The sequence below is a fragment of the Indicator indicator genome, chromosome Z (assembly GCF_027791375.1).
Source record: "Indicator indicator isolate 239-I01 chromosome Z, UM_Iind_1.1, whole genome shotgun sequence".
Classification (NCBI taxonomy): domain Eukaryota; kingdom Metazoa; phylum Chordata; class Aves; order Piciformes; family Indicatoridae; genus Indicator; species Indicator indicator.
This window is the reverse complement of record NC_072053.1, coordinates 37,235,164-37,246,618: the sequence shown is the minus strand read 5'-3', so window position 1 is coordinate 37,246,618 and position 11,455 is coordinate 37,235,164. Positions and strand designations below refer to the sequence as shown.

Below are 11,455 nucleotides of genomic sequence, written 5' to 3'. Positions count from 1 at the left end.
ATTTCCAGGTTGCCCCATCACTGGAAGTCAGTGTTTGATGGGATTGATGGAGCAATCTCATCTAGTAGAAGGTGTCCGTCCCATGGCAAAGGGATTGGACCACATGATCTTTAAAGGTCTTTTCCAACCCAAAGCATTCTATGATTCTATGATCTGGACAATCATGTAGCTAAAGGCATTTCTGTTGGAATAAATACAGTTGTACCTCCAAGGAAAAGCAGAATTAACAGATTATATAATTGGTTTGATAAATTTTAAGACTGGACTTTTACGTGCTTGCCATAATCAGAATGACTAAAGTAAACCCAAACTATTTAGAATGGAATATCATAAAATATCACTGGTATTAAAGGAATGTTTTAGTCTACACAAATATAAGAAGGACCAAGGATAAATATTATTTACTGCTGTACAACCCAACATGCAAATAAGATAAAGCCCAACATACTTCAGATAGTCTATACTCAAACTGGTGTTAGTGGATCTTATATTGAAAGTCGAGAACTACATCTAGATTTTAAGATATATATACATATATATATATATATATAGGGAAGCATGCATTTGGTAAATTTCTTCTCCATGCCTTCCCCAATACTATTACATTTAAAAGTTTTGATGTGAAGAGAAATGATAGATGCAGAGCCAATTTGCTAAACCTACAGTCTATAAAAGGCTAGGGAGTTCACAACTCTGTCAAAATTAACCATGGATACGTCTTGCACAGGTACATGGCACCTCACCATACATAATGAAAACAGAGAAAGCTAACATTCGTTTTACAGCTTAACTTTATTGAATTATAAAGGCAAGACAGCACATCCATCCCGCACGAGGGCTGCTGACCACACCGGGATACCGTCAGCATGCCCCACGCCTCAGAATCGCCCTTTCTGTTTCTCCCTAGCAGACCTCCCGCACCAGCGCCTAAATGCACACCCCAACTGCGGAACACTGGAGGCTGTCCAGCCGCCACCCTTTAACGGACGGCCAACCCCCAGTCGGCGCGGCGCGTCTCGCCACGCCCTCGTCCCCACCCCCTTCCTGCTGCGGCGGCGAGGGCCGTAGCGCAGGCGCGAAGGGGAGCCGCGAGGCGCATGCCCGTGGTCTTCCTGGGGCGCCGCCGCTGCTGTGGCCTTGTCGTGGTTGTCTGACGTCAGGCAAGCGCAGGTGAGTGGCGGCTGTCGGCGAGGCTGCGGGGGAAGGGGGCGGCGGTCGGTGGATGGGGAATACAGGGATGCGGCTGTAGGGCAGAGAGTCGCCGTGCCCCTCCTCGGCTGGTACTGCTGCCTCGCTTGCCCTGTGTCTCTGCCTCTTCCCTAGCCGGAGCTCCCTGCCGGGACCCGTGCTCTCATGGAGGACGAAGACTGCCCGGACCTGGTCCCAATAGACACTGGCGGCGCGGAGGAGACCGAGTCCAGCCCCAGCAGAAAGATCCCCGTGACGATCATCACAGGGTATCTAGGTGAGGAGCGGCTTGCGCCCCTGCCCGCCGCTGAGAGTAGTTACACGGAAGGCCTGCCAGCCTCCTGTGTGTTGGCCTAGGGAAGCCCCTGAGTGGGACGCTGGGCTGCGACAGGGTCCTGGGTGGGCGGAGCGGTCCCCCGGAGGGTTCAACTGCAGGCGCCGTGCCTGCGTCCTGGGTGAGTAAGCGAAGCCTTGGTGGCATGGCCAAGAGGAGAGTTTATCGCTTGCTCGTTCAGTGTTTCACTGCTTTTTCAGCCCGGTGTCCTCATGCCGCTCCTAAGTAAAGCATGACTCTGATTAGATTTGCGGAACGGTTTTGAACAGCTGTACAAGCTTCTGTTGCTGCTTTTACCACCCGGTTTTCAGAGTCAAATTTGTGCTTGTCACGTTTTATATGTCGCTTTTTTGCTACTCAGTGTCAGAATAGCTGTGTCGGTGTGAGCTGAAATTCCCCCCCCAACCAACAAGTAACCAGGCTAGCCCAGTCTGGAAGCAAATGAAGGCTGTATTTACAAGCAGAGAAATGCAATGAATATGTACAAATATACAAAATTCACAACATTTACAAATATATACAATCAACAGAAAAGCACAACCAATCTCCCTTTGCTTCCCCCCAAGGGGACCCTCCCAAAGGGGCCTCTCTCTCTCCCAGAAGCTTCCCCCCCAGATCCCCCTTGGACAGAAAGCAGAGTTAGTTAGAGCAGAAAGTTGTTAACTTAGCTGCCAAGGTCAGTGTGTGTTATCTTCAGCCAGAAGAGAAGAAGAAACAGCAGCCAGACAGCCCAGCAACTGCCCCCACTGCAGAACGCAGAATGTGCAGAGTGCCCCTCTTTGTTTGGGTAATAGTTCTTATACGTTTCTATCTATCCAATGGAAGTGTTTAGAACAATCAGTATTTTGCTTTCTTATACCCAATAGTGATTTATTTACACTCTTTCACTTTCTCTGTTCTGAACTTTGCAAGGAAAAATTAAAAAGGCAGTTTCAAACCATCACAGGAGCATAACGTATCAGTTTATTATAGACTGAATTGCAATCTTGCAAATGTGAGGTTTTGTTTCCCAACAGTTGTTGGGACCTTCAAATATGTTCAGTAAAGACCAAGTAAAATTTAGACTCACCAACATGCCCTCTCCAAGTTGTAACTTTGTGCTATATCACACTCTCCCAAAAAATTATGAGGGCAGGGAAGAGAGGTTGCTTTCCCAAATTCTAATAGTTGTGATCGTGTGTGGGAGATGGAATGTGATACTACAGAAGCGATCGCCTGTTCAACTTGTGAACACAGGCTTAACAATGCCTCAACTAATGGCATTGTAGTACTTCAGTGATTACTGATGATGAAAGAGCTTGTCAGACAAGGCAATGGGAAACAGAAGTGTGCCTTCTGTTAAGAGAAATATAAAGATGTTTTTTCTAGGAAAAGATTGCCAAGCTTTGTAAGCTTATCAAGCACTGATAGTGAATGAAAAGCTATGGGCCTTTTAAAACTAAGGTTTAACGAGCTGCTATATCAGAGCGAAATATCTCTAGAAATTAATTTTTACAGTGTTGTAATAGAACACAGGATACAAGAATGAAAACTTGCATTTCAGAAGCGATCAGGCTTGCTTGAACTGTGTATGTACACAACAGTATTTGATTTCTATGCTTTAAAAACACATTTTAATAAGGATATTGTCTGTGTTCTAGGAGCTGGGAAAACGACTCTTTTAAATTACATATTGACAGAACAGCATAATAAAAGAATAGCAGTTATTCTAAATGAGTTTGGAGAAGGTATGTAAAGCTGCAGAAACCTTTTTTTTTTTTTTCTCCATAAAATGCCAAATACATAAAATGTCTGGAATTCAAGGACATTGTAACTTTCAGTCCATCACTGGAATTACTGGCATAGCTATTAGTCTTCAGTTGGGCAAAAAGTCTTTTGGCTTGTGTTTATAAAGAAATGCTCTTCAGTATCAGGTTTTGTACATATATTTGATCCCTCAGAATCAAGTGAACATATAGAATCATAGAATCAAGAAGGTTGGAAAAGACCTCAGAGATCATCAAGTCCAACCTATCACCCAGCACCTCATGACTAACTAAACCATGGCTTCAAGTGCCATGTCCAATCCTTTTTTGAACACCTCCAGGGATGGTGACTCCACCACCTCCCTGGGCAGCACATTCCAATGGCAGATCACTCTTTCTGTGAAGAACTTTCTCCTCACCTCCAGCCTAAACTTCCCCTGAATCAGCCTGAGACTGTGTCCTCTTGTTCTGGTGCTGGTTGCCCGGGAGAAGAGACCAATCCCCACCTGTCTACAACCTCCTTTCAGGTAGTTGTAGAGAGCAATAAGGTCACCCCTGAACCTCCTCTTCTCCAGGCTGTTGGAAGTGCTGTACTTCATTTGTCCTACTCAGTTTCAGGCAAATGGAAGTTAATGTGTTTGTAGATTATATTTTATTTTATTCCTTTCCCCTCAGCCACCTACCAATCACAGATTATCCCAGACCAAGTAAATGGGGAGATGTGTGTTTAATGTTTGTGGTTCTTTGCATTCTTTGCTTTCCTTCTGAGGAATTTTAACATTTATGGCTATGATTTCATATCCATGCCATAGTCAGTTTTGCTTACAACTTGCATTGTGGTGGTTTGCTTATTTTTGTCAACAGTGATGCGTTTTCTGGTCATGAAGCCTCAAATAAAATGTGCACACAAGCTGACTTTCTTTTCTTGTAGCAGAGTTTGTGGTATGTAACAATGTACTTTCATCCCCTTGAGTTTTGATCTTTGTAGAACCAACTTGACTTTAGTTTTTAAATTCCTCATGAAATGGAAAGTACTCATTTCTGAAGAACGTGTCAGAAACAAGGTTTTGAAGGGAAAAAAATGATCCAAGTACAAAGTGTATCACTACTCAAATCTTTCATACTTCTTTAGTAGACATATGAATTCCTAGATTAAAATTAGGGTCCTACTTCTCTTTCCAGGAAGTGCCTTGGAGAAATCCCTGGCAATCAGTCAAGGAGGAGAACTCTACGAAGAGTGGCTGGAACTCAGAAATGGCTGCCTGTGCTGTTCAGTAAAGTAAGAAAGAACAGTTGTACAAGTTCTTACAGTGTATTTTAGGGAAGTTGAGCAAAAGAGAATACATCCAGGATTTGATTCCTAAAAGTGGTAGTAGTATTGATTGAGACTTTTGCTAGATAAAGTAAGAATTGGAGGTTGTAAGGTAGAAATCTGTTTCCTTATGCTGCCTTGCTCTATTTGGACTTTGTGTCTTTCTGAAAAATAAATAATGACTAACACACTATTGGGATATTCTAGGGTAGGGAACACCTCTTCTGTTAGTACTGTGTGCTTTTCAAGAGAGGAGCTATAGTCAGGAAGGCTGGAACTAGGGCTTGGTTGTCTTCATTTGCACGTTAAATTCTGTGAGGTTTTATATGTTGGTTAATACTTGTATACCTCAGAGAAGCTTTTGGTGACCTAATGAAACACAGTATTCCAAATTATAGGCTGATGGTCACATTAAAAAGCAGGAGCGTGTTTGTTTCTGTGACGTGTTTTCACACTATGAATACTGGATTGCTTGTGCTAAGTTTGTCTTAAAGGGCAATTTCTCCTTAAAATTTGGAAGAAGTGGTCCTGTGCCTTAAATTGGGACAGTAAATGGAAAACAGAAGACCCTGTAGCACTGTGTTCTGCTGGGATGTAAGGACTGTTGCCGTTGCTCCTATGTTTTATATACATTGGTTTCTTAAATAAAATGCCATACATTTCTGCTTTAGGCTGACTTAAGCAGCTGAGATTTAAGTAAATGATGTCTTAACTTTGCTGTAGGTGAGGTGGAAAGGCAGAGAATGTGGTTCAGTTCCTCCATCCCCCTCCAGACCCCTCTTTGTTTTAGTAATTTCAGCTGCCAAACCAAACAGCTACATAGTAACACAGCCCAACTGTCCTTTGTGGAATTTTCAATGTCTGAAAACAAATCTTCACTTTAATAATTTTATTATGCATGTTAGGCGTAGGCAAATACGTTTTTCAGACTAAAATGAGAGAATTACAAATTGCTTAATACTACAGCAGCAGTTTGATGACTGAATTCTCAGTAGAGACTCCTGACTCAGACCTTTACTTTGATGGTGCTGACACTACCTTTGACATCAGAAGATGCATGTTTATACATGTTTTAGCTTCTTTCCTCTGTTCTCAGGTTTAATTGTTTCTTCTTACAGGGACAATGGCGTGAAAGCTATTGAGAACCTGATGCAAAGGAGAGGAAAATTTGACTACATATTGTTAGAAACAACTGGTTTGGCAGATCCAGGTAGTTCACATTGTTTTTCATAACAATGATAATTATTCAGGTTTTATGAAGTGCTTATACTCACCAGTCAGTTCACTATCCAAAATATAAACTGATTGGGCAATGTGTTGATTGCTATATAGGATAAAAGTAAGTTGGATAAGGTACAGAGGTAGTGTTGTGGATGGGATTGGTTGGTTGGGCATTTTTGCTTTTTGTTGAACTTTTTCTAAGTGGACTCTAAAGTTTAACAGAAATCCAGTTAAAATACATTTCTATCAAGAGACAGCACTGGGCTTGGAGATGAGAAGCATAACGAATCTACCAGTTTTCAGTAGGCCTTTGCTGTTGGGCATTGCTCCTTCTGAAGTATAAATTGTCAGCATCTGACATGTTGTTACATTGGTTGCGGCAGGCCTAGTACAGACTAATACATTCTTCTGAGAGGCACAAGACAATAGACCTAAAAAATATGCTCTTTAGTGGTATTTATTATAAAAAGGTGTTTGAGCTCATGTTAATAACAGCTGAAACAATTTTCTGTGAACCATCTCAATTAAAAATGTGTTGTTGATTAGAGTAAAGAAAATTCTTATCCAAAATTCCACTGTTTTCCATTTAGGACACTCACATTTTCCAGATCAAAGCTAAATATTGTCACGGTAAAGTAATTTCAAAAGACAGAACATTGATTTGGCCCTCTGATAAACACAAATTCTATTTGAGTCAAATTAGAATTTTTTTTTCAGTAAATAAATAGATACCAAAAAACCCCATTAGATATTGTGACCCTTGCTATATCTTGCATGAGTAGGCACTGTGAACAGCTGACAGATATTTGATGTTGATACAGAGTGATGTTTGGAGAACTGTATCTTGTCAGTTCAAATGGACAGGTTTAGGTATGAGTTTAGTTACTAATTTTAATTTTTTTTTCTTATGTGCTTACTGATTGTGGACAGCTTGCCAATAACTAAGGATCTGATAATTGAAAAAAACTAGTACTACTGTTGTTGTCAACTCTTCCTGTCCTTTGCATTGCAACACTTGATACATGTTCAATTGGTTTGTTTCATAACAAATTATAATTAATTAAAAAAAAAGGCACATCATACAATTGCTAGAATCTATTTTACAGGGACATTTTATCAGAAAACAGGAGTAGCGTACTCCTATGTCATGTGTAGTAGACAGGTATCAGGTCATAGATTCCAGGTGTTTGATAGAATGTGGTCCCAGTTGCCCAAATACTACATGATTTTCTTTTGCTCAAGACTTTGTCAGTTTAGTATGTTCCACTTTATATCCTGAAGAAATAAAAATTAGTATACAAAGAAGGGAGAGTACCATGTGTTTCATTATTCCGTATTTCATCCAATCTGGATGAAAATTCAGTAGATAACGAGGCCTATCGTGAAAAATACTAGAATCATATAATCGTAAAAATTCATTTTGGAAGGGATGTTAGGAGGTCTTCAGTCCAACCTCCTGCCCAAAGCAGGGCCATTTATAAAACAAGACTAGGTTCTTTGGGATGTCCATTCATTTTTGTCCTCTGAGGATAAGTGGGACTCAGCCTCTCCAGGCAATCTGTTCTGTGCCTGCCTTTCTGTGATGAAACCTTGTTTTCTTCAACTGATTATAATTGCCTCCCATTCTTCTGCCACAGCCTAGCTCAGTCTTCTCAGTGACTCACTTGTAGGTACCAGAGAAACTGCTGTTAGATTCTGCAGAAGTTGTTCCCTTCTCCAAGCTGAACGAATGCATTTTCCTCACCTGCCCTCTAGGGCCTGTGCTCTGGCCTCATTTGTCTTGGTGATCCTACACTGATGTCTTTCCTGTATTGGGCATTCCTATGCTGGAAGTGCTAGCCAGATGTGGGTTTGAAAGTGCTAAATAGAAGAAATAACCTCCCTCAGCCATGCTTCTGTTCTAGTGGTCTGTGATGCTTTTGGCCTTCTTTAATCCTGAGGCATGCTGTTTGCTTGGCTTGCTCCTACCAGGACCCCAGGGCCATCTCTATTATAGACCTCCCCATCCAGTGTGTTCCTCACTTGTGTCATTGCCAGTGGCTCAATATTTTTCCTTGCTGAATTTTGTCAGGTTCTTGTTGACTGTTCATTCCTGCCTGGCCAGATCCCCCATGAAAGGTAGCTCTGCCCTTAAATACATCATCTGTTCCTTTCCAAATTTGGTGTTCTCTGCAGACTTCATGGGCATGTAATCATCCCCACATGGGTTCCTGTTGAACAGGACAGGTCCCAGGATAGACTGCCACAGTACCCTCCTTACTATGGGCTTCCATTAGCTGCAGTCTTTAGAGCTTGACTGCCCAACCAGTTTGACCTGGCTGTCTTTCTATTAAGACTAATATGCTTGGTAGACTGTCTTTCAAGACACTGTTGAAAAATTTGTAAATGGCATGCAGTGCTCTCCTGTTGCCCACAAGTACAGTCATTTTTTCACAGAAGGTCATGTATGACCTTTCTAAATTGGTCAGGTACAATTAACCCTTGTAAACTTCCTTTCTGGTACAGTATCTATTTGCAGATGAAACCTACATTAGATATTTCATAACTCAATCTATCTTAAAATTATCTGAAGCCAGAGGCTTTCCTATACAGACCTGAGATAATTAAGGAAAACATTCTTTTAATATATCCTGTTATTCTTGACTTTCTTCATCTTGTTGATTTTTGATGTAAGCAACTGCATTGGTGAATTTGTAGAAGCCAGCAAAGAAGAGCAGATGCCTAGGAGGGAGCTGATTACTCTCAAATGTCCTATTTCCATTTTTCTTAAACTGCTTTTTTTGTTTTGTTTTGGGTTTTTTTTGTTGTGTGTGCTATGACCTAGAAACAGTTGCTGGAAGGTGAAGAGGAGGAAGTAGAGAATTTTTTAGGAATTAGGAAGTTCTCAAGTATAATAATGATAGATAGTTGATACTACTGAGTAAAGGTAATTTAGAAAACACGCACGTTGAATTAGGAGATTTCAAAACCTTTTCGTAGTAACAGCTGTTGACATGCACACAAGTATACATTGCTGTTGTTTGGTCAGATGTGTGGTTAGGTGTTTGAAATCTATGATGCTTTCTGAGTTTTGAAGGGAGGAGTTTCAGGCACAGTGTTACAAGTAGAGTTTTTCTATGAAATATCTCTATATTGATAGTTTAGTGGAAAATGTCAATTTTGCAACTAAATGTACTGCACTTCTTAGGAGCTGTGGCCTCCATATTCTGGGTTGATTCTGAGCTGGGAAGTGACATCTATCTTGATGGTAAGAAGTAAAAGCTTGTTTTCCAGTGTGTTGGCATTCCTCAGAGGTGTAGAATCATGGAATCATTGAGTCCAACGGTAACCCAACTACCACGATCACTAAATTATATCCTAACATGCCCCACCTACATGCTTCTTGAACACCTCCAGGGATGGTGACTCTGCTTTCTGCCTGGGCAGCTTGTTCAACACCTCACCCCTCTTTCAGTAAAGAATTTTTTCTTGATATCCAACCTAAACTACACCAGCGTAACTTAAGCCCATTTCATCTTGCCCTATCAGTAGTTGTTACTTGGGAGAAGACACCAACATTGGCATTGCTACAACCTGCTTTCAGGTAGTTGTAGAGAGCAGTAAGACCTCCCCTTCATATTCTCTTCTCCAGACTAAACAACCCCAGTTGCTTCAGATGCTCCTCGTATGACATGCGCTTCTGATCCCTCACTGCTCTTCTCTGGACACCCTGCTACTTGGTGCACTGTTTCAACAAATCCAAAGTCATGTAATGCTTTGCTAAGGAATCAGATATGGAGACACTGTGATTGTATTGTTAAAGAGTGGGGAAAATCTCATTAGTTACTGCTATAAAACATGGATTAGGAGTAATTTACAGCTTCCCTCCCCAATACACTGTTTCCTAAATTGTGTCCTTTTCCTTGAGTTGTTAACTTACTTACACCTGGCCTCTCCTGCCTTTTGTTTTCTGCCTTGTTTGACTATTGTACCGTTGCCCCCTCTGTTATTTGTTGTGTTCTAACAAAAATCTGAGTTTACTACAATTCAAATCATCACTATATGTAGTTAAAGAGCATGTTGAAAGTTGATTTTATTTCTTTTTTTTAATTAATGTAGGAAGAAACCCTACTTTCTGGCTTAGAAACATACCCTACTAGCACTTTGGTCAGTCTCTGAAATACTCATCTAGCCAAGAAAAGATTCAGTTGCACGGGAAACAGCTTCCTAAATTTCTGCCAGAGAATTGCAGATTCCTGGTCACTTACAATCAGAATAACTGCATACCTCAGTCACCCCCTTAATTCATTTCAGTAACCTGTAAAAGCATGCCTCTGACAGTTTGCTGGGCAAGTTGTTAGCTTTCTCAGCACATTTCAAATTTAGTGTTCTCTTGTAGGTGTTATATCTGTTGTTGATGCAAAGCATGGATTACAGGTAAGTTGTTGGATTTGTTATGCAATTTAAAACATTTGTAACATTAAAACATTGCAATAATTAAAACATTGCAGTACTGTTTATGTGGATGAATTATTGTTGTGGTTTAAACTCAGCTGTCAGCCAAACGTGCAGCTACTCGTTCACCCTCCCCTGCTCTCTGGAACGGGGAGACAGTTGTAGGGATAAAAGTCAGAAGACTTGTAGGTCGAGATAAAAGCAGTTTAATTATTGGAATAAAAATAATAATAGTACTCATTTGTATATTATATTAGTAATGTGCAGTGCAGTTGCTCACCACCCACTGGCTCAGGCTCAGCCTGTTCCTGACTAGAGGTCCTGAAACTGCAGTCCTGAAGGAGACACATGTTCCCACCTAGCACTCACTATGCACTCTGTATGACATTGCATGATATGGAGTAGTATTCTGGCCAGTTTGGATCTGTTCCTATGGCTGCACTCCCTCCCAGCTTCTGGTGTACCTGCACACTAGCAAAACAGGGAAAGTTGAAGGATCCTTGAATTCTTAGCAACAGCTGAAAACATCAGTGTATTATCAGCATTCTTCTCATACCAAATCCCATACTAACCCAAAACATAGTACTGTTCTAGCTAATAAGAAGAAAAAAATAGCTTTATCACAGCTTAAACCAGGACAATTAGTTTTCACAGTTTTCAGTTAATTCTTGCAATTGGTGAAGATGTATTTCAGTTGCTGTGGTACATTAGTACTATATTTTGAGTAGGAAGAAGATAGTGCTGATACTCAAAGGAATTCAGATTCTTACCATCAGAGCAATGTGTATCTTAAGAGTTGCCAGGTTGCTAGGTACTTAATCCCTTTTATTCCTATCACTTCCTTCAAGAGTCTTGATTGTACTGCAGATAGGCACATGGATTATGATAAAAATAGTGGAGAAATTTGTTTTACAGCTTGTCACTGGTCACTGAAAGGAGAGAACAGACCTCTGATATCAATGAGGTAATAAGTCAGGTAGGGCTCAAATAAGGAAAGGTGCTAATGTAATAGCAACTGTGGTGAGGAGAGATAAGAGAGCTTGGTATCTAAGTAACATTTCACATAAAAGATTGTTTCTTTAAATGGTAGTAGACAAAAAAGAGCAAGTATTAGAATAATCTACAGAAAGTGTAATATAAGAATAAACCTACAGAACAGTAAGTTTGAATTGCAGGAAAAAATATTAAATATTATTACTAATAATTAATAATATTAAATTC

At 40.6% G+C, this 11,455-nt stretch overlaps 1 protein-coding gene across 11 annotated transcripts in view; it reads left to right on the top strand.

Annotated features, from left to right (window-relative positions):
* The first annotated feature begins 1,259 nt into the window (after nucleotides 1-1,259).
* The window catches only part of LOC128979795 (zinc-regulated GTPase metalloprotein activator 1B-like), a 28,715-nt gene continuing 18,519 nt past the window's right edge, over nucleotides 1,260-11,455 (top strand). For 6 of the 11 annotated variants that reach the window (XM_054398175.1, XM_054398172.1, XM_054398171.1 and 3 more), the window contains exons 1-6: nucleotides 1,260-1,465; nucleotides 3,163-3,249; nucleotides 4,450-4,546; nucleotides 5,698-5,789; nucleotides 8,988-9,047; nucleotides 10,179-10,216. In XM_054398175.1, coding sequence (XP_054254150.1) covers nucleotides 1,354-1,465; nucleotides 3,163-3,249; nucleotides 4,450-4,546; nucleotides 5,698-5,789; nucleotides 8,988-9,047; nucleotides 10,179-10,216 — 486 coding nt within the window. In that variant the 5' untranslated portion in view covers nucleotides 1,260-1,353. Of the gene's footprint in view, nucleotides 1,466-3,162; nucleotides 3,250-4,449; nucleotides 4,547-5,697; nucleotides 5,790-8,987; nucleotides 9,048-10,178; nucleotides 10,217-11,455 lie in introns of those variants that run through there. The other 5 variants (XM_054398173.1, XM_054398168.1, XM_054398169.1 and 2 more) reach the window with 4 other exon arrangements.